This window comes from Cibotium barometz, chromosome 32, assembly GCF_041138505.1.
Source record: "Cibotium barometz isolate CiBa-2024 chromosome 32, ASM4113850v1, whole genome shotgun sequence".
Taxonomy (NCBI): domain Eukaryota; kingdom Viridiplantae; phylum Streptophyta; class Polypodiopsida; order Cyatheales; family Cibotiaceae; genus Cibotium; species Cibotium barometz.
Genome location: NC_141077.1, coordinates 32,042,230 through 32,064,720, shown reverse-complemented (window position 1 = coordinate 32,064,720; position 22,491 = coordinate 32,042,230). Strand labels below are relative to the sequence as shown.

Genomic DNA, 22,491 nt, shown 5'->3' with positions numbered 1-22,491 from the left:
TGTTACTACAGAAAGAAATAGAGAGAGTGTGGTAGAGAGTTAGAGAGAGTTAAAAGAGAGAGAGAGAGAGAGAGAGAGAGAGAGAGAGAGAGAGAGAGAGAGAGTGTGTGTGTGTGTGTGTGTGTGTGTGAGAGAGAGAGAGAGAGAGAGAGAGAGAGAGTTGGCCAGTTCAAGAGATATAAAGAGAGTTACAAAGTGTAAGAGAGATTGACAGAGTTAACATAAGAGAGAAAGTTAGAAAGAGAGAATTAGAGAGAGAGAGTGTGTGTGTGTGTGTGTTAAAGAGAGGCGGACACGGAGTCGCTTAACGTCGACTTAGAGAGAGAGAGAGAGAGAGAGATTTAAAGAGAGAGTGAGTGAGAGTGAGGAAGAGAGATAGTTAGAGAGAGTGAGTGAGAGAGATAGAGAGAGTTACAAAGAGTTAAAGAGAGTAAGAGAGAGAGAGAGAGAGAGAGAGGGTTAAAAGAATTGTAGAGTAAGAATTAAAGAGAGAGTGAGAGGTAGAGAGAGTGTTACTGATATATATATATATATATATATATATATATATATATATATATATAGAGAGAGAGAGAGAGAGAGAGAGAGAGAGAGAGAGAGAGAGAGAGAGAGAGAGAGTTAGAGAGAGAGAGAGAGATTTAGATACCTATAGCATACTGCTACTCTTGAGAGAGAAAGAGAGAGTTAGAGGGTTAAAGAGTTACTACAGAGAGAGAGAGAGAGAGAGAGAGAGAGAGAGAGAGAGAGAGAGAGAGAGAGAGAGAGAGAGAGAGAGAGATTTGGTCAATTCGAGAGTAAGAGAAGAGAGAGAGAGAGAGAGGGAGTTAGAGAGAGAGAGAGAGAGAGAGAGAGAGAGAGAGAGAGAGAGAGAGATGTAGAAAGAGAGAATTAGAGTAATCGAGAGAGAGAGAGAGAGAGAGAGAGAGAGAGAGAGAGAGAGAGAGAGAGCGAGAGAGAGAGAGAGAGAGCGAGCGAGAGGAAGGTAGTGGGAGAGAGAGTACTAGAGATAAAGAGAGAGTTAGAAAGCATTAGAGAGAAAGAGAGTAATAGAGAGAGAGAGAGAGAGAGAGAGAGAGAGAGAGAGAGAGAGAGAGAGAGAGAGAGAGAGAGAGATAAATCGAGAGAGTTAGGGGGGAAAGGTGAAGAGAGTGAGTTAGAGGGGAGAGTTAGAGAGAGAGAGAGTGTGTGTGTGTGTTGGAGAGAGAGAGAGGGTTAGATAGAGTAAGAGAGAGTAAAAGAGAGAGGGGGTTAGAGAGGGTTAGAGAGAGAGTTAGCTACTTCAAGAGAAAAATAGAGGATTGAATGAAGCATTCTTGGGAAGATGGGGTAAGCTTTCCTTATACAAAACAACTCTAGTGGTGAAACTAGTGATGGAGCAACCTCAAAACCCTTGGGTCTTGTTCAAGACCTCAAAAAATCAAAACCATGGGGGTTAATTTTTAGATAAACCTTAATGGTTATGAACTTTAGCCAATAGCTAGGTGTGTATGATAGGGAATTCCTAAATACACGAGTCTAGAGACTTATCCATACCACCACACCTATATTTAAAACAAACATGAAATATTAAAGATCAATCTCCACACCTATAAAGTACCTATGTTCATGAAATATTAAAGATCAATCTCCACACCTATAAAGTACCTATGTTCATGAAATATTAAATATCCATGATTGGGACACTGGCCACACCTATATTTAAAACAATCATGAAATATTAAAGATCAATCTCCCACACCTATAAAGCACACACCCCATGAGTATAATAACTTCCCACCTGACAAATCTGTCACAACTCCAAGGACCTCAACTCTCAATATTTATTAAACTTGTCACCAAGACCTAGAGGATGAATGAGAGAGGGATCCACCAGCCCTCCTTGATGATTATGAGGCCAAAGATTTGATGAAAATCTTAGCAAACTATTTGAATTATTCCGGATAGTTCTCTTGTCTCTACCATTCTCAATTGACTACTTGAATCATATCATGGATTTGCTACCACACTCCGCGTCCTAATAAAGAGTAATTCGAAATTGTATACTTTTGATGAGTTGGTGGCTCTCATGCTTGAGTAAGAGTAGTCTCATTTCTAATCAGAACAATATGCTTGCTTTTGATAAGGCATTTACTACCTCCCATCGTGGCAAAGGAAAATCTGGGGCTCCATCTCATGCTAAGCCTACGAGCAAAGCACAATCTCAATCATATAACCCTAATCCCAAAGAGAGGAGATAGCTGCTGATAAGAAGAAGAGATGCAATCATTGTCAAAACTTAGTCATGTTCTAGAGGATTTTCGGAAGTGGAAGGAGAGTGAGAAGAAGAAGAAGAAGCAACAAGGACTTGCTTCCACTACAAGTGCCAATACAGAGGAAGCACACTGACAGTAACATGCAGTGGAAGGAGAGTGAGAAGAAGAAGAAGAAGCAACAAGGACTTGCTTCCACTACAAGTGCCAATACAGAGGAAGCAAATTTTTCACATGCACTGACAGTAACATGCAGTGATCTGCCTACCTCTTGTTTGTCCTTGTCAGATGATGTTGGCTAGTACATTTATTACGATGCCACTAAGCACATTACTTCATGATGCAAGCAATTTTTTTCTACCTTGAGAGATGCTCCAACAGGTGGAATAGTTTTGTGTGCGAACAATGCATCCTATGCCATGAAAGGCATTGGCAATGTGGAATTGACTTAATGCTCTATGGATCTTTATACTCTTGCTGACACCTTGTATGAACTCAGAATCTGCAAGAATCTCATTTCTACCAAAGCTGGATTGAAGATTCTATTTTCTAGTGATTTCTTTTCCATTCACGACATTATTGATTCTGATGTGCTTCTCTTGTCTAGTACATTTTGCAATGGCCTATACATGCTTGACATGTATGACAGGAGTACTGATCCTCATGCAGCTATTTTGACTGTTTCCACTCCACAGATTCAACATGACACTGAGATTTGGCATGCTCGGTTTGGTCAGTTAAATTTTCCATCTCCTTCTACAGCTACAATGTCAAGCTATGTGTGCAACTCCCCCACAAGCATGTATGCGAGGGATATATATGTCAATCCTTTCCGAAAGATGGCACTGTCTGTGCTACTTGCCCATTGCAGCTAGTGCACAATGATCTCTGTGGTCCCATGCGAGCTCCCTCTTTCGGTGGACATTTCTACTTCATGACTTTCATTGATGGCTACAAACGCTTATGCTAGGTGTATGGTCTCAAAGTCAAGTCCGATGCCTTCTCAACTTTCCATTAGTTTCTTCCTCTTGCTGAAAATGCTTGTAATCATAAACTGCTGACATTGCGTACCAACAAAGGGGGGAATATTTATCAAATGCATTTCTTCCTTTCATGTTGTCCCCCATGGCATTTCTCATCAATGTACTACTCTTTATACACCACATAAGAATGGTGTGGCTGAACGTCAGAATCGAACACTCATGGAAATGGCCAGATGTATGCTCAAAGCAAGGATCTGCCTTCTAGATTTTTTCTTGAAGAGGTCATGTGTGCCAATTATGTACTCAACCACACTGTCCAATTAAGGCTTTGAAATCTATGACAGCTCTTATGAAGCTTGGCATGGCAAAATTCTAGTCATTACTCATATGCGTGTATTCAGTTGTCTGGCTTATGTGCATGTACCAGCACAGCACAGACATAAGCTTGAAGCAAAGTCTTTGAAATGTATCTTTGTGGGGTATAGCAGTGAAAACAAAGTATATCAATTGTATGTTCCGTCTAGCCAGAAGCTGATATCCAGAGATGTCACCTTTGATGAATATGCATCTTAACCCATGCTTTCCTATCGTCGTGTACAGTCATCCATTGATGCTCCTTATGTATTTGATACATTGCTACATGTGTTTGGTACTCTTGTTGATTCCTTTGAGCCCATCTTGGTTCCAAATAACCCACTTGCATGCTGTGCAGCTCATCAGCAGATTCAGCAGGTTAACTATATCCCTATTTCTCCAGTGGATCAGCAACCGTTTAATCCGGATGCCTTGGGTAATTCATTAATTGAAGAGGATATAGCTATTCATGATTCTCAACAGATTCTACACTAGCTCCGGGCTACTTTGCATGACAGCAAGCTTCCTGAACCTTTGCCAAGAAGGACACGAGCTGCCTCTAGAAATGCATCTCATTTTGTAGACAAAGCCCTTGTCACTACCGCACTAAATGAGGAACCACTTTCTCACTTTGATGCCTTGGTGGAAGATGACAATCGGGTTTCAACCATGCGTTCAAAATTGGATTCCATTTCCAGAAATGATACATGGGAGTTATGTGATATGCCTACCAGCACACGTGCTATAGGCATCAAGTGGGTGTTTAAGCTAGAACGAAAGCCTGGCGGCTTTGTTGATCGATATAAGGCTCGATTAGTTGCCAAGGGATATGCCCAAAGGGAAGGCATTGACTCTGATGAGACTTTTGCACCTACATCACGTATGATGACCATTCAGACTATGGTTACATTGTGGATGCACATAAAGGTTGGAAAGTGCATCATTTGGATGTCAAAATTGCATTTTGAATGGTGATCTGCAGGAAGAGGTTTATGTCATACAACCTCCTGGATTTGTTCCATCAGGGTGCATAGCATTAGGTATGCAAATTACACAAAGCACTATATGGCCTTAAAGGCTCCTCATGCTTGGTATCCAAAGATGCATGCCTACCTACTCTCTTGCTTGTTTTAGAATAGCCCCACTAAAAGCACTCTTTATGTCCACCAGAAAGACATGGATCATCTCCTTATCCTCAATCTTTATGTGGATGATTTGCTTTGGGGAAGGCCCTAACGAGGGGCACATTAACGCTTTCATCTGACATGTAGAATACATTTGATGTTGTCGACATGGGTCTTCTGAATTATTATTTGGGTATCCAGTTTGTTTCGACTAAGCGTTTCGACTAAGCATCATGTTATCTCAACAACTCAAGATACATTCAACATCTCTCTTGGAACGTTTTCAAATGACAGATTGCAGACCTGTTTCTACTCCTATGGAACCCAATCTCCGAGTGTGAATTGAGGGTTCTTCTGAACCTTTTGATGTAGCCACCTATTGGTCTATCGGGTGCATTATATATCTATTTAATACCCATCTAGGATATTGTTCCCTCTTGGTAGCTCATGCATCTCATGGCTCAGCAAGAAGTTGCCCGCGATGATAGTAGACACGTCCAATTGTGAAGCTGAATACATGGCAACATTCACAGCTACTCTGGAGTGTGTATGGCTTGGCTGATCTTGGTATTGGATAGATGTCTACTACCACCCTTTACACTAACAGCCAAAGCACATTAGCAGCTGTGCAGAATCTAGTATTCCATGCACAAACAAAGTGCATTGAGGTGCATTATCACTATGTCAGGGAACATCTCCATGCTAAAGAGATAGCCTTGACCTACGTGCCCAACACAGGCCAATGTGGTAGATGGGTTTACAAAGCCCCTTTCCAGGGAGAAGTTTGAATCTTTCTAACAATCTTTAAACTTATTACCTCTACCAAGGTAGCCTGCTACACCCTGTATCCATTCACGCCATTCACTTCAAGGGGGGTTGTTAGCCTTCTACCTCCAGGAAGTTCAAGTGTGAACAAAGCTAATCACGGGCACTTTTTACCTTGTGCTGGCGCAGGGGTTTTCCCCCTATGAGAACACACCCTTAGTGTGTTAGCATCCACGTCGGCCCTCTAAGGGCTACTAGTACGTTGCACTCCATGTGCTCATTATCTTATTGAGTACATTCCAACTATCGCTATTGCCTCTGTCGCACTTTGAGCTTGTGTGTGTGTTTTGTTTGTGAATCTGTGCAATGTATCTCCTTACACATCCAACAAGCCTCTTATTGCCCTCACAACATCAATAGCAAGCCATCACACTTGTGAGAGTGTGGCTTAGCTTCCTAGGCTCAATGACATCTTACAAAGGTGACAAGCTCACCAACATAAAAAATTTGGTCCAAACTTTATTTTTTTAGGAGCCTAGAAATCACTAAGTCAACTGATACTTACACCCTCCGAACAATACATTCCCTCAAGAATGGGTATGAACTCAACACTAATAGTTCGTAAGCCTCTTATTTCCCTCACAACATTAATAGATAGCCAACAAGCCACCACACTTGTGAGAGTGTGGTTTAGCTCCCTAGGCTCAATGAAACCTTATAAAGGGGACAAGCTCACCCAACATTCGAGAATTGGACCCATCTTTATGTTTCTAGGAGCCCATCACACTTGTGAGAGTGTGGCTTAGCTCCCTACTAGGCTCAATGAAACCTTATAAAGGGGACAAGCTCACCCAACATTCGAGAGTTGGACCCATCTTTATGTTTCTAGGAGCCTAGAAATCACCAAATCAACCAATACTTATATCCTTTGAACATTACGTTGCCATGTCTCATGAAATGTTGGATTTCTTTAACCAAATAGCCTACATTGGCAACAACCTTCTAGAATGTAGATTTCATTTGATTGATGTAGGTGCACTCCAAGGCCGATGAGTAATACTTGGAAGAGAGTGGATTGATGCTAAAAATTATCCACATCAATTGGCGAGAACATCTGGCCACCCTTACAAAAAATGATGAAGAAGAGCTCGTGTCGAACTGAACCCTCACACTGCCCTTCACATTAAAGTCCCATCCTTCTATATCATGAATAATCACTACCCTTCACATTAAATTCCCATCCTTCTATTTCATGAATCCTCCCATAAAAAAGGGAACACATCCACAAACCCTGACAAGCCTTGCCAAAGGCATTTGGAGCTTCTTCATTGACACCCCTTCTCACTAAAAAGCTAACCTCACCGTCAACAGCTATCTCTTAATTTTTTTTTACAAAAAGGATACTTCTATTAAGTATGAATAAACCTTACAAAATCATGGCTTGAAGTCAAAACAAAACAAAACCACATCCCAAAATGTAGGCTGATCTCAACCGTTATCGGTCACAAAGGTGCCAAGAGAGTCCTATGGGGGACATTGAGAAAAAGATCCCTTGATCCCACTCCCTCATGATGAAAACAATGTATTTTTCATGCACAAATCTGGAAGGTCCCTATATACCAGCTTATGTGGCCATAAGAGTGTGAAGAATAACTCCCCATATCGTACAAATGCACTAAGTGTCAATAGCCTTTGTGAATCTTGCCCTCCAAATCTTCCAAGCTGTGATAGAAATAAGCTCCCAAGTAGTGTCAATCCTCTATAAGGGTGATCTATAATGGGTAGTATGAGGAATATCTTGTAGCATATAGTGTTGGGACACACCTCTGCATATCATTATGGCAATGTGTAGATCCCTACCCTCAAAAAATATTTGTGGACCACCAGACTAAGTGAGCCAAGCAATAGCATCCCAACAAGTAACATAAATGGGATCTCTTCTTAATCTACACATAAGCTCTATAGAGGCCCAAATCATTTGAGCAGCTCTACACCCCCATACATAATGTTGCGCTGTCTCAGAAGCTACTAGGCATCTGGAGGTAGGTGGGGTCTACTCCAAAAATAGCCCTCCATTGATTAGTGGGAAGGCTACTATCATGTAAGAATAATGAAAATAAGTTGGAGATATGGCTCCTCATGTATGAGCTCCAAAATCTATGCCAAATCATGTTTTGAATCAATGGGGCGATGTTGTAGCTTTCCCAGTATGGCCAAAGAGTAGGAGTCTCTAAATCTGTCCAAGTAAAAGGAGCCTAGCATTACAGACAATGGAGCTAAAAAAAGCTTACTCTTCATTAAATTAGTTGCATCAATCCACTCCCACTCACCAAGATCCCAATGAAGATATCTGATAAGACATCCATCATATAACCCCATAAGCACCAAGACCCATGGGTCACAATATCAAGCGAAGAGTCAACATGCCACTACTTTCCTGAGCAGCTAACTACTCTCACACTGGATGAAGGGCAGTGCCAAGAATAATCTCCAACATGTCACATTTCAACAATCTCCATCTTGGCTGGATAGAATTAAAAACATGATCTCCTTACATGGTATCATTCGTTTCATTAGTGAAGGTTAGAATGGTTTATTGGGTTATTTCTCTCAAGACTTGGCCACCAAGCTTACAATGCTCATAGACATCAGACTCAAGCTAAGATGATGGTAGGTATATGTAGCCAAGCTATGCAAGGGTTAGAAAATACCTTGGTGGATACACTTCAACAAGATTTGAGGAGTCATGCTGTGAAATGAGTTAAAGTCGCTCCTTGAATCTTCTCAAGAAGCATCAAGGGAGCTAAAAGAGGAGAAGAAGACTTTGGTTTCCACTTCAAAGTAACCACACAATAGGCTCAAAAAACTGGTTAAACAACATGCAAAGCTTAAAAGCACACCCATTGGCCTTAAGATGATGCGGTGCAAAAAAAATGAAGCATGTTACTAGCTTGGAAGAAAGAGGAACTGCTAAGAAACAAAGAATGCGGATAGCTTGAAGCTATATTCAAAATGTTGCAGGGTTTAAACTTCAAGAATCAAGTGATAGACTCTCTATGGTTAAGTCTTTGTGAAAATGTAAATCTGATTTGTCTACCAAGGCCATATAATGTGTGCAAGGTAAGGCAACATGTGAATTTGTTATTTCTAGCATGATAGGTGACTAAGTACAAATACATAAGGGAACTATGCCACAACAAGAGACAAAGAAGAAGAAGAATAGCACATTCGAGATAATATATTCCACAATATTTTTACATATGCGAGGAGAGTACAAGCTTGCATGGTTAAGTATTACCGAATGACAATTACAAGTGATGTGTTATTTAAAACCACAAATTTTTTTCTCATCCCTTTTGTTACAAGAAAAGACATCTATTAAGTCTCATTCTAATTATTTATGTTCCTTTTTCACACAATATAATGAAAATATTGTCTTTATGCTTAAGCTTGATGAGACTCAAGTTATTAAGAATTAGAAGACAGAATGAATAAGCATTTCATTAATGAATACAAAGCTTTGGATTACTCCAAATGCAAGATAGTGTGCAGTGTTAAATGGAGCTATGGTGCTAGTAAGAGTCATGATACACACAAATGGATATCCTCACATTATGAGATTCCATCCATTATTGATGCTCAAAATAGAGGTGAGTTATTACAAGTGGAAGATATAGGGACCTTCACAGTAGAGTGCTATATGAGTTCAGCTTTGAAAGCCTTAAAATACATGTTTAGCATATATGAAGGTCTAGAAGAAACAAACCCTTGCTTATATTGGATGGAAACTATGGAAGACAAGATCAATTGATCAAGTTGTATGGTAGCTCAAGAAAATCCTCCAACTAGAGATAAGATGAAGATGGTGTAACCTGATGTTCAAGAAGCAAGTCTCTAAGCCTTTGTCTCAGGTTTTAAAAAGCATCAAATATGCCCAATCAAGAGGATCATTGTCCACTACTAAGAAAGCTCATCATGCATAACCATAACTTTACCAAGGATCCTGCTTGGGATCTAGTATTACCTATAAGTTTGAAAACGGTGAATGTATATACATACAAAGACAATGATACTTGATAGTTTCTTATATTGCATGTCAACTATGGAAGACACAATCAACTGGTGTTGTATGGTAGCTCAAGAAAATTCTCCAACTAGAGATAAGATGAATGTGGCCTAACCTAATGTTCAAGAGGCAAGTCTATAAGCCTTTGTCTCAGGTTTTTAAAAAAACATCAAATATGTCAAATCAACTACTAAGGAAGTTCATCATGCACAACCATAACTTGTATTGATGATCCTGCTTGGGATCCAATATTACCTATAAGTTTAGCGAGGGTGAATATATGTACATTGCATACCGAGGATCTTGCTCGGGATCCAATATTGCCTATAAGTTTAAAGAGGGTGAATATATGTACATTGCATACTGAGGATCCTGCTTATAAGTTTGGAGAGGGTGAATATATGTACATTGCATACAAAGATAAGGATACTTGATAAGCTATTATGATTTTATCTTGATTATTCTTACTCTATTATACCACCATAGCTTTTAGATGCATGCATTGAACAATGTGAAATTTTGCTTTCCAACATGAGATTCCATGGAGGACATGTTAAGATTAGATAGGATGCTAAAAAGTTAGGTGACACAAGGGATGTGCCGTCTTGAAAATATATATGGGAGGAGCATAAGCTAGACAATTTCTATCTAACCATGATGATAAATAAGTGACAGCTATATGGGAATTTTGGAAAGCCAATCAAGCAAGCAATCCAACCATGGCCAATCTAAGATTGAAAGTCTGGTTGGAGCTAGATAAATGCATTAAACTCGTAAGACTACCTCGAAGAAGGCGACTATACAAAAGATTACAACAAAAAAGGCCATTAATATAGCCTTGGGAGCAAAGACATAATGTATTATTTGGTAAGTTTTTATGATAAAATATCAACTTCAATATAAATCTAAGACGTATCACTTATATGAATTCTTTGTGTTTGTGAAGCACATTCTATTTGCACATGGACCATATTTTGTGAAGGAAAGGGGTCCCTAACTATTTGGAATACCCAAGGCATGGACAAGTCACATTCTTAAGCACGGAATGCATACTTTTGGACTACATATCATGGTGGTGGAAAAACAAGAAGCAACTCATTACGTGAACTATTTAATTGGCTCTATAGGCATGTAAGCCAAATAGTTAAGGCACAAGCCGCTAATTTGTAGTTAAAATGCATTATTTTGGTGGAGAAAATGTGGTTTTGTATTAGAATATCAAATCTTTAATTTTAAATATACTTTTTCTTTTTAGTATTAAAAAGTGATATTTTAGGCAATGTCTTTAATTATTAATTTTTATTGTAGAAAGGCTTCTCCTCCTCATTTTAAAAGATTTATATGGCTAGAACTAAGGACATCGCAAGGACATTACACACCTCTAAGCACTACAAAGAGGAAAGATTGTGGGGCTAGCGAAGAAGAACAAAGACAAGGCATTATGTGAGAAAAGAGAAAGAGAGACATGAAGACCTTCCACTACCACCGACTCTTCAATGATCCCATTCAAGATCTGCAAGCTATCGGCCGAAGCACAAGCTCAATCTAAACTTGTTGTGCAACACATGGTGATGAAGGGTTGGATATACAGAGCTTATAGTCCGCTTTGCTAAAACAAAGCTCAATCTAAACTTGTTGTGCAACACATGGTGATGAAGGGTTGGATATACAGAGCTTATAGTCCGCTTTGCTAAAACAAAGCTAATGGCAAAAAAAGTTCCTTTTCTTTTTAGTATTAAAAAAGTGATATTTTAGGCAATGTCTTTAATTATTTTAAATATACTTTTTCTTTTTAGTATTAAAAAGTGATATTTTAGGCAATGTCTTTAATTATTAATTTTTATTGTAGAAAGGCTTCTCCTCCTCATTTTAAAAGATTTATATGGCTAGAACTAAGGACATTGCAAGGACATTACACACCTCTAAGCACTACAAAGAGGAAAGATTGTGGGGCTAGCGAAGAAGAACAAAGACAAGGAATAATGTGAGAAAAGAGAAAGAGAGACATGAAGACCTTCCACCACCACCAACTCTTCAATGAGCCCATTCAAGATCTGCAAGCTATCGGCCGAAGCACAAGCTCAATCTAAACCTATCTTGTTGTGCAGCACATGGTGATGTCTATGAAGGGTTGGATATACAGAGCTTATAGTCCGCTCTGCTAACAAAGCTAATGGCAAAAAAAGTTCTTTGATCATAAAAAAGGGATGGCAATACCCTTTTCCTTCTCCTTCAAAGGTCTATACCTATATCTCCTAAAACAAAGAAAGAGAGCCACAGCTAGAGAAAGATTCTTCGGTCCCCAAGGAAAGTCCAAGACATAGAACAAGTGACAGAGCAACCACAAGAACCCCCACAAGAGCAACTACTATGGATAAAGAGCCTCCTTAATAGCAACCGATGCAAGGCCACCCGCCGATGCAAGGCCACCCGATGCAAGGCCAACCGATGCAAGGCCAAGGAGTACATGAACCTCCAAAAGAGACCATAGGGAGGTCCCCAAGAAAGGAACGACCAGCAAGTGGAGCACAAAGTGAAAAAACGCCTCTATGGAGAGAGAAAGAAGCCCCTTTCTCTTAAAAAGGTCAGAAGAAGCATGCAAAACCTAGAAGAGAAGAAGAAGAAGTGTGCAAAACCTCCACAGCAAAGCACAGAGAAGAAGAAGAAGAAGAAGCAGTGCCATCTAGGCCTTATGGGGAAAGGAGAGCTTCAATAAGAAGCCAATGATTACACTTAAAGTGAAGCCACCAAAACTCCCAACATTTAAGAAGAAGTGAACCAAGTCTGGTGGCATGACAAAGTGCAAACACACGCCCAACCAACACAATATGATCGGATCCAATCCGTTGGCTATGGTCATGCTATGTATGGTTTGATCCGGGTGACTCTACAAACCTTGTACATGCCTAAGGGATAACAAAAATCAGTTTTAAAAATAATAAAATCATCCCAAACTAGTCTTTGGCTTTGGTTGAGTAAAAGAATATTTAATTCTTTTTTTTGCTATTATTGTGAACCACTAGGTCTTCATATAGTCTATCATCCCAAACTAGTCTTTGGCTTTGGTTGAGTAAAAGAATATTTAATTTTTTTTTTTGCTATTATTGTGAACCACTAGGTCTTCATATAGTCTATCTTCCCTATGTGCCATATGCATTTATGAGAAGCAATGTATAATTGTATAGATTCATAAATGTATGTAGACTTGTAGAGAGAGAGAGAGAGAGAGAGAGAGAGAGAGAGAGAGAGAGAGAGAGAGAGAGAGATGCATGTAGACTTGTAGGCTCAATGGGAAGACTCACAGAGAAAGCATAGAGAAAATATCATTCCCATTTCTAGTTGAAATTTCTTATGTGTTGCCATTTCTATCTTTAACCTAACAATCACATCATTATTGCTCATGGGAAACTATGGAATCCACATTGGATAGACAACGAAATGAGGTGGAAGAATCCCATAATACCTCTTTCCCAATTATTTTAAGATTTTCCCTCGAGCATAAAAATAAGGCCCATAGACCTCTTGTAGAGCAACACATGTCAAATAAAATAAAATAAAAAGTTTCAACACCCCTCCAACCAACACGAAGTTACCAAGGTCATTTTGGCAGCTGTTTGGAATCATGCTTGATTTTTGACAGGCACCCTTGCCCTTCAAAATTGATGGGTTTTGTGAGATATAGAAAGTTTTTTTTGTATTTTAGTGTAATTTTGGCAAGAGTTTTAGAATTTTGCAAGTATTTTACAACCAAAATGCTCAAAAGCAACTATGGTTGGAATGGACCTGGTTGCTCCGTGTTGTTTTAAGGGGTGTTTTTTTTTACTGTTTGACATGTGCTGCTCCATAAGAGGTTTATAGGCCTTATGTGTGTAATATAGTGATGTGTAATATAGTTTTGTATTTTAGTGTAATTTTGGCAAGCGTTTTAGAATTCTGCAAGTATTTTACAACCAATATGCTCAAAAGCAACTATGGTTGGAATGGACCTGGTTGCTCCGTGTTGTTTGAAGGGGTGTTTTTTTTTTAGTGTTTGACATGTGCTGCTCCATAAGAGGTTTATAGGCCTTATGTGTGTAATATAGTGATGTGTAATATAGTTTTGGGTCAAACATAATGTGAGAGACACAGAGAGAAAGAAAGAAAGAAAGAAAGATTTTATTAACGTCTTCCAAAAGACCGAACTCGGCCTATGAGACAAATCGGAGTACCTGTATGGGGTATCCTCTGTCATCCCAACAAAATGAAAAAGTACTGAACAAAAAAAAAGCTGAATCTAGGTGTGCAGGGGATGGAGCTCTACTACTAGGAGAATGCAAAGCTATATGCATGGAGTATACAATCATGATATGCAGCCTAGCTAGCTAGCTCCATCCTGTACCATACTGGGGGTATAAAATGATATACATCAGTGAAGGGGGTGTCCACAGCCCCCTGAAGAACATGCCTGGGTGTGCTCTGAAGCGAGCCAGTCGCTCCGCACCCTCTCTGTGAAACTGAGCTCTGATCTCTGTCATCTCTCTCTGGTATAGGCATGGTGTCCGAAAGCCAGGTGTCCTCTGTCTCTTGTGGGCTCTAAGTGTCTCTGCTCTCTGGAGAGTAATTCCCTGCCGTGTAGGGGCTGGGAGGGGGATGGATCTCTGAAAAAATGTAGTAATCTGTGTCTGTCGCCCCCCCTCTGGAGCTGTCTGAGCCTGTAATAATGTCTCTCTGTGGCACTGTATGTCTAGAATGTATCTCCCCAGTATGCGCTGGTCTGCTGCCTTAAAGATCTGGCGTAGGGAATGTGGCTCTCTGAATAAAATGGGATATCTCTCTCTGATGGCTGTATATGCTCTGCATCTGCATACATAATGCTCCTCACTCTCCACCTCCTCTCTGCACAATCTGCATACCCTCTCCTCTCGGGGGATCCGTGCTGCTCTGCCAGTCTCAATCTCCAATCGGTGTGATGAAACTCTGAGAGCTGACCAATAGCCACTCGAGAGCCGTGTGGTAAAAAGCCCTCCACGTATCTAGGCCTCTCTATAAATCCATCATCAGTAATACTCATGAAGTGATCTCTGTAGTATAGCATCTTCGGTGGAAGAGGCTGTGTAGGCGATATCCATGTCTCTCGTGTGTAGAGCTGCCATAGATCCTATCTCAATACTCTGTTCCTCTCACTATGAGAGAGACGGATATGTGGTGCATTCCTGTCATACTGGAATGGTGGTAGATGATCCATGTCTAGGCCATGCTGTGAGAACCAATGTGTGACCTGTGCATACCATGATCCTCTGTCTCCTGCCTCAGCCAGCTGTCTAGATGCCTCAAAAGCTCTGTATGACAATCTGTCCTGTGGCATCTCTCTGAATCTGTCTAGCAGGCATATAGTCTGAAATATGGCCTCTACCATCATAGGAGGCGCAGCAAACTCTGCTCGGATAATGTCATGAGGTACTGACGGTTTGCTGCGTATCATGCGTGCCATCATGAGAGCCTGTGGTCTCTCTATCTGTGTCCACCAATGGGTAGCAAGGCCTGGCGACCATACCGCTGCTCCATACATCAATGCGGTGTGACTAATGTGTCAAATAGCCACCCCTTCGTCCGGGGCTCCTAAAAATGCGCCTGGTGACAATGTCTCTCTAGCATAGCCAATGCTGCATATCCCCGTGTCAATCTAGCTCTGGCTGCTGAACCCATGGTGAAGCGTGTGGCTGCTGCAGAGAGGGTAACCCCTAGGTACACGTATGATGTCACCACCTCCACCTGGCATCCTGCGAGAGTGAATGTCAGCTGACTCTCCTGCCCTGTCTCGATGTATGAAAGACCATAACCTTGGTTTTCCCAAGGTTCACAGTAAGACCCCTCTGTGTGCAGAAATCATGGAGTGCATGTAGATGCTGCTGTAGACCACCTGGAGACTCATACACTAATACAATATCATCAGCATAGAGCATAATATGTACTGAGGTACCTGCTAAATCAACTCCATCTCCACCTCCCCGTGTAATGAAGTCAGCCACCTCATCAATGTATAACCCAAATAGCGTGGGGGAAAGTGGGCATCCTTGCTTCACACCAATGGTGCTAGCAATGGTCTCGGACATACCTCCTGGACGTCTGACTCGCCCAAAAACTTGCTCATATAATGCATAGATGCCCCATGTCATATCTGCTGGTATGCCAAGAGACTGTAGGCGCTGAAAGAGCCTCTCTCGTGGTACTGTGTCAAATACCTTGCGGAAATCCACAAAGCAGCAATAGAGCTTTCTCTTCCTCACTCTGGCCTGATCAATCATACATCTCAAAGTGAATACATGGTCAGTGGTAGAGAAAGCTCTCCTGAAGCCTGCCTGCCCTGATGAGCGTAAACCTGCTCGCTCAGCATATAAGCTAAGCTCTTGCTCCAGCACTGCACCATAGAGTTTGGCCAACACGTGGCCAACCATAACAGTCATGTAGTTGCTCGGATCGAGCATATCCCCTGTTTTGTGAATCGGCACAATGGTGTGCATCGTCCACTCCGCAGGCAAACCCTCTGCTAGTGCCCTATTAAACAGGTGTGCAAGAAAAGGAGCTAAAGAATCTACTGCATATATGAGATGCTCACCCTGCAGGCCCATATGGTCGACGGCCCGTCCATGTTGTAGTAGGCGGCGAATAGCTTCCTGTACCATCGAGTGGGTAAAGAAGCTAGCTGTGGTAGGTCGAGGCTCCTATGGTGGGTGAGGTATAGGTGGCTGTTGTGGGGCATGGTATAGACCCTCTGCATATGTGTGCCATGTCTGTGGGTCTGCAATAGGTGTCGGGGTGGTCTGGGGCTCTCTGAAGTGCCGCCATGAGACAGGGCTATCTCTACTCATGAAGAAATGAAAAATCTCTAGCTCCTGTATCTCTGCGAAGGCCCGCCTTTTGCGGCGAGTAAGTCTCCTCATCTCTCTCCTCGACTCTTGCTCTGTGATGGCTCCCAAGGCTCGCTGTATGCGGAGCCGTGAGTATAGGACTCTGCACTCGTCATCATACCATCTGTTCTAGGGCATAGTCCCAGGTCTCGCAGGCTCTCCTGAGTGTACACGATGTGGGAAGCTCTGTAATGCAGCCGTGTGTAGGAGTGATGCCAGCTGGGCTGTAATGGTATCCATAGGTGCCAGGGGATCCATGAGTAGGAGTCCATCCTCTACTCTGCCAGTGTATATGTCTGCCATGTCATGTGTGAAGTAGATGGTAGTGTGTGGTGTCGATATGTGGGGGACTGGTGATACTGGTGATCCGGCTAGTGAAAATGCCAAGTATGTATGATCTACCCCAATAGGACGAGGTGGAATGGAGAATGAGGTGACAAGCTATGATGCCTCCACAGACCCCATAATGTAGTCTACCACCGTGCCTCCGGTCCGTGTATGACCCCCATGTGGGAAGCATATCAGCCCTCCTGATCCCGGCCACTGTAACATCCCGTTATAAATAACGAGACGATGCCTGGCTCCCAACTCTAGTAAGTGGTCCCCATAATGTCCTCTGTCTGGTCCAGTGTCCTCTGATGCCCGACTAGCCCCTATCTCCTCTGGATCCACAGGGTGGAGGATCTCCATGTCATCATAGTCATACACCTCACACTGTCTGCTCTGTGTGTGGGCATTGAAGAGAGAGAGAGAGAGAGAGAGAGAGAGAGAGAGAGAGAGAGAGAGAGAGAGAGCTTCTTTGCACTCTTGAAGACTCAACTTGGTTGAAACAATAGAGGGTTCACCATCCTCTGAGTTTATACAAGTAGAGACCAAATTGGGTCAAGAGGTTATTTGCACTCTTGGAGGCTCAACTTCCAATGATCAATGTATGATCAAAAGTGGTCACCAAAAACTTTAGTTTAGTTTTGGTTATACCTTGTTATAGTATGAGTATAATCATAGACCTTGACTTGTGATTCAAGATTTGACTTAGTCATTAATATGATTAAACGATTAACATTTGACTTAGTTTTTTAAGGATTTAGCATTTGTTTTAGTCCTTGCACATGTAAATTGATCTAACCCTTGAACTGAGTCATTAATTGGTTAAGGATTTATTATTTATTCAATTATTAATGATTCTACAAGGAAAAAATTTAATGTCCATAAACATGTCACCATAAGATTACAAAATTATGAGAAGTTCAATGCCATTGCCAGTAGGAATTGCTATTGCGGTAATATTTTACAAAAAAGAGAAAAAAACAAACATCTTGTTGACACATTTATCAAACTCAATTCAGGAGTAAGAAAGATAAATTTGAACAAGGCCCATAGACCTCTTGTGGAGCGCTCGCACATGTCAAAAATAAAAATTAAAAAGTTTAAACACCCCTTCAACCAACACAAAGCAACTAGAGCCACAACCAACATGGAGAGCGACCAGGACCAAAATGGCCTTGATTTGAGCTTTTTTATTTTTTATTTTTTGACATGTTCTTCTCCACAAGAGGCCTATAGGCTATATGTGTGTAATATAGTGTTAGGTCAGACATCATGAGAGAGAGAGAGAGAGAGAGAGATGTAAGCTCAATGGGGAGACTCACATTTATCATTGGAATTTCTTATGTACTATTTGCTATTTCTAAACTGAAACCTAACAACCACATCATTATTCTTCATAGGCAACTATGGACTCCACATAGGATAGATAACGGAGCGAGGAGGTGGAAGAATCCCCCTATTTTCGAGATCTTGTAAGAGTGACCCTAGTACGCACACATAAGGCCTATATACTTCTTGTCGAGCAGCACATGTCCAAAAAAAAAAAAAAAAAAAAGTTTAAACGCTCCTCCAACCAACACAGAGCGTACAGGGCCATTCTGGCAGCTATGTTGGAATGGTTTCAATACCAAAAACATCATATTATCTCCCTCGACGAGGACAAAAATTGCACAAGGCCAAAAATAAAATTTTATTAATATGTTAATCAAGTTACATGAAGTATAGGAAATTGCATCAAAGATAACATTAGCTTCTTACATTTAACGTCAAAATACTCGATAATATTCTTTGGACTATCATCAAAGATAATTACATTACCTTCTTACCTTTAACATCAAAATACTCGATGATATTCATAATTACATTACCTTCTTACCTTACTTGATGATATTCCTTGGATTATCATCACCAACTAACAAACTAGGTTTGCTAGGACCTTTTCAAAGCTAAAACCTTGGGCTAGTCCCATGGCTACCTTAACCAAAACATCTACGTTTTGGGACGCACCAAATATAAAGATTGTACTCTCCATGCACGATAGGGTACTTCACAAGGTCTTGTGTAGCACTCCGTGTCATTTTGGCATGGATCATAATAATGACCAAAGGGGGAAGAAGTCCAATGTAATGTGCCAAAGAAGCATCTCTCCTAAATGCAAACCTGGTGCTTCTTTTTTGAGAACTTAATTCATCAATCTCAATAGATTTTTGTATGTACAAATAATACAATTTAGAAACCAAAATAATAAAGAATTGATTGACTAAAAAGGAAAAGAATACTATAACTGAAATAAATGACTTACCAATCTATCATTGAAATAGGTTGATGGAGCTTTGCTAGTTGAAACAAGCCACTTGGCTCATTCAATTGCAGTGTCATCATTAACTCATCGACATATGATAGCAAGGCTTTAGTGTCCTTTGGTGGTGCTACTATGTCTCTCATCTCAAAGTCGATGGGGGTGGTGAGGCTTCAAAGATGTTGGCCACTGTAGAAGGGCTTCACCTTTACTCAACCCAAATAATTCTTCGATATCGAGGAGGTAAACATACTCCCAACCAACTACTATTGGATGCACATCTTCCACTTTCTCTCGTGGGTCTTCCTTTTCTTCATCCTCTTCTTCACCCTCATCCTCCTCTTCCTCTTTTTCATCCTTCTCAACCTCTTCTTGTTGGCCTTGACTTTTTTGAATGCTGCTCAGCAGTGCTAGAGCAACCTGCCTTTCTCCTCTTCTGCATCATCAAGCTCAACTAGCTCCATCAACTCAGATTGGGGTAGTGCTAGCGCTTTAGCACTTCTTTTTGCTTCCTTGCTATGGCCTTCAACCTCAACCTCTTGTAGCAAAAAAATGAACATTGCTTTCCATCACAAAACTTTATCTCCCACATGTTTAATTCCCAATGCCTTTTATCTTCCCGTGAGAGAAATTGATCTCCCACATCTTTAATTCCAGGTAGGTATCAACAGAGTCAAAATGCTTCACAAAGTATTTGACACACCTTTCAAAGTTAGGGTCATTATCATACAGTCGAAGGATGAAGTCATAAGGAACCCAATCCTTGTTAGACTTAGGTAGCTGGTAAGAATTTTTTATAACATGCAGGTTCATATAGTCAATCAAATCAAATCAAATATATCTATTCTTATAAACAATCCTAAGAACATCAAGCTTCTGGGTATAGATTTGAAATAACTCTTCAAATCTACAACCAAAATCGCTTCTACCATCCTCAAATTAATGGTTCAACTTGATGTTCTGGGTAAAGATTTGAAATAACTCTTCAAATCTACAACCAAAATCGCTTCTACCATCCTCAAACTAATGGTTCAACAGAGAGACCAAACAAAACTACAAAGTAGACGGTGTCCATGTACATAGACCCAACGCGACAGAGTGCAATGCAATCCTACCATTTGTCTTACATGCTTAGAGATGCTCAGTTCAAGCATCAACCAAAGTTAATCCATTTTGGGCACTATATGGTCAAGATCCAGTCTTACCTGCAAAAGCTCCTTACATGCAAGCTTACGGCAAAGATAAAAAGATGCAAGGGATTGGTATTTGCAGGCCCAGCCTCTTGATAATCACTGAGGCTCGACAGGATTAGTCTTGTGACATGGGATGGGTAGTTAAGTCTAATCTACAATCCAAATGAGGGGGGAAAGAAAAAAGAAATTTATCAAAATCATTCATGCACAAATGGATAGGACCATATAAACTAATTTACAAAATCCTCTCATGATTATATGTATTAATACTTTTTCTATTGATATGATAAAATATGTACTACATAACACTCCACATAGCCATGTCAAAAACATAATTGTGATGAGCTACGTACTACAAGAATATACCAAGTTTTAACAAATGTTTTATGTTGTTTAAACTTAAAATAAATCTAGTACAATGCAAATAAGTACATTAATTATACTTTATCATGCATTCGGGTATTAAAAGAATAAAATGTATGTATAGTATACAGATTATATAGAACATATAAACTAATAATACATGTTTTTTAGCAATGTATTATTATGTGTCTATTGACAATATCTATTCATACATTAATGTGTACATTAAACGTTTTAATACATCAATGGATAAGTAATACCATAAATACATTAAATAGTTTTGACACATTGTAGAAAGTATCATCATTTGTAACTTATAGCAAAAATGATACTTCTTTTAACGTATATATATATAATCCGTCAACCGTCTGCCCTCTCAAAAAGAAAAAAAGAGAGAAAGAAAGAGGAGGTCTATGGTGAACCCTTTACTTGTGAACTTAAATAGCCACTTGTCAACAGCCACTTTTCATGCCACAAAAACATGAACATGCTTCTTAACTTGAGTCTCTTGTATCTTAAACTCAATCCCCAGAGGCCCAAAAAAACAAACAAACAAACTTTTTGATTAGTTCCTTTGGTAATGATTATTAGCTAATTGAGATGTTAAATTCTTATCTAAAATAGTTGGCACAGCTCCTTTGTTTACAAAGAGCAAGGCTATATGCATTAGGAGGCACCTAGATTTTACACATTGTTAGCTAGGTGTTGACTAGTGGTTTGTGTTGTAAAACATCTTTTCTGGTGAAGAACTAGAGATGGTTTATGAAGTTAAAATTTTCTGTTAGGCCCCCGATGCAAGTGTGGGCCTCTGAGTTGTCAACTCAATCATGACTCAGTTTCCTAGTTTTCCCGCATTTGGCTCCCAGACTCATGTTCAAAAAGCTGACAACTTTAGAGCTCATCACAAGATTTTTTCAAGCGCTTTTATTAAAGCATCTGTGTGTTCCGGCTTTCCTACAGAGATCCTAACAAACCCCCTCAGCTCCTTCTTGTCATAGTGGCGTACCATCACTCCCTCCTCAGCAAGGTCGGCCTGAAAACAGAAGATAATTGCAACTTGCTTAGAGAGGAATGCTCTCTCTCTCTCTCTCTCTCTCTCTCTCTCTCTCGGTATACGCGTGCGTGCGGCATGTTTTCTTGTATCACAAGTTTCTCAACAAACCCATTGGGTATTACCATTACAAAGTTTGTTTGCAGAATAGAAAACAGAACCTTACCTTTAGCTTTCCTGCCATACTGCCATCTTTCACTGCACATAGAATAAAATTTGCATGACTGGGAAACGGTGATAAGACAGGTACACGTTGAAGCAGCCCAAACAATCGTTCTCTCTCAGCGACTACAGCCTCCTTCACGTTCTGCAATATTGCATTGACATGAACATCAAATGAAGTATATAAATCAGAATATTTGCAAAATATAAATCAGAATGTCTGCAAAGCATCATCAACAATCGATCTAAAGCAATGTTTGCAAAGCATCACCAACAATCGATCTAAAGCCACCTGAAGGTAGGTAGGATTCTGTAAAGCAGCACATGCAGCCACTTCCGCAGCCACCGACACGTTGTACGGTTGCTTTGCTCTCCACAAGTACTTAATAATGCCAAGGGGAAAACCACCGTAGCCAACACGCAAACCTGCTAAACCTGCAAGAGTTCTATGGAAAATTAGGTCAAATGCATAGAGAAATCGTAACTTGATTCAAGATCTGATTCACTTCGTTCCTTGACTAGACTGGCTATCATCGAAATCAAAGATCTTGATTCCCATTGGAAATTTAAATCGAGTTACAAATAGAGTCCAAAGCCCAAATTCCACCACACACAGCCTCTGAGGTGGTTTCTACCGCAAGGTCAGCACTGCAGAGAACGGCACGTAT

At 40.5% G+C, this 22,491-nt stretch overlaps 1 protein-coding gene across 1 annotated transcript in view; it reads right to left on the bottom strand.

Annotated features, from left to right (window-relative positions):
* Positions 1-21,183: 21,183 nt before the first annotated feature.
* Positions 21,184-22,491, bottom strand: part of LOC147620095 (histidinol-phosphate aminotransferase, chloroplastic-like) — a 71,550-nt gene continuing 70,242 nt past the window's right edge. Inside the window, exons 7-9 of the mRNA XM_086772273.1 lie at positions 22,116-22,258; positions 21,828-21,968; positions 21,184-21,643 (exon numbers count right to left, since the gene is read on the bottom strand). Of these exons, the coding sequence (XP_086628399.1) occupies positions 21,512-21,643; positions 21,828-21,968; positions 22,116-22,258 (416 nt within the window). The 3' untranslated portion in view covers positions 21,184-21,511. The remainder of the gene's footprint in view (positions 21,644-21,827; positions 21,969-22,115; positions 22,259-22,491) is intronic.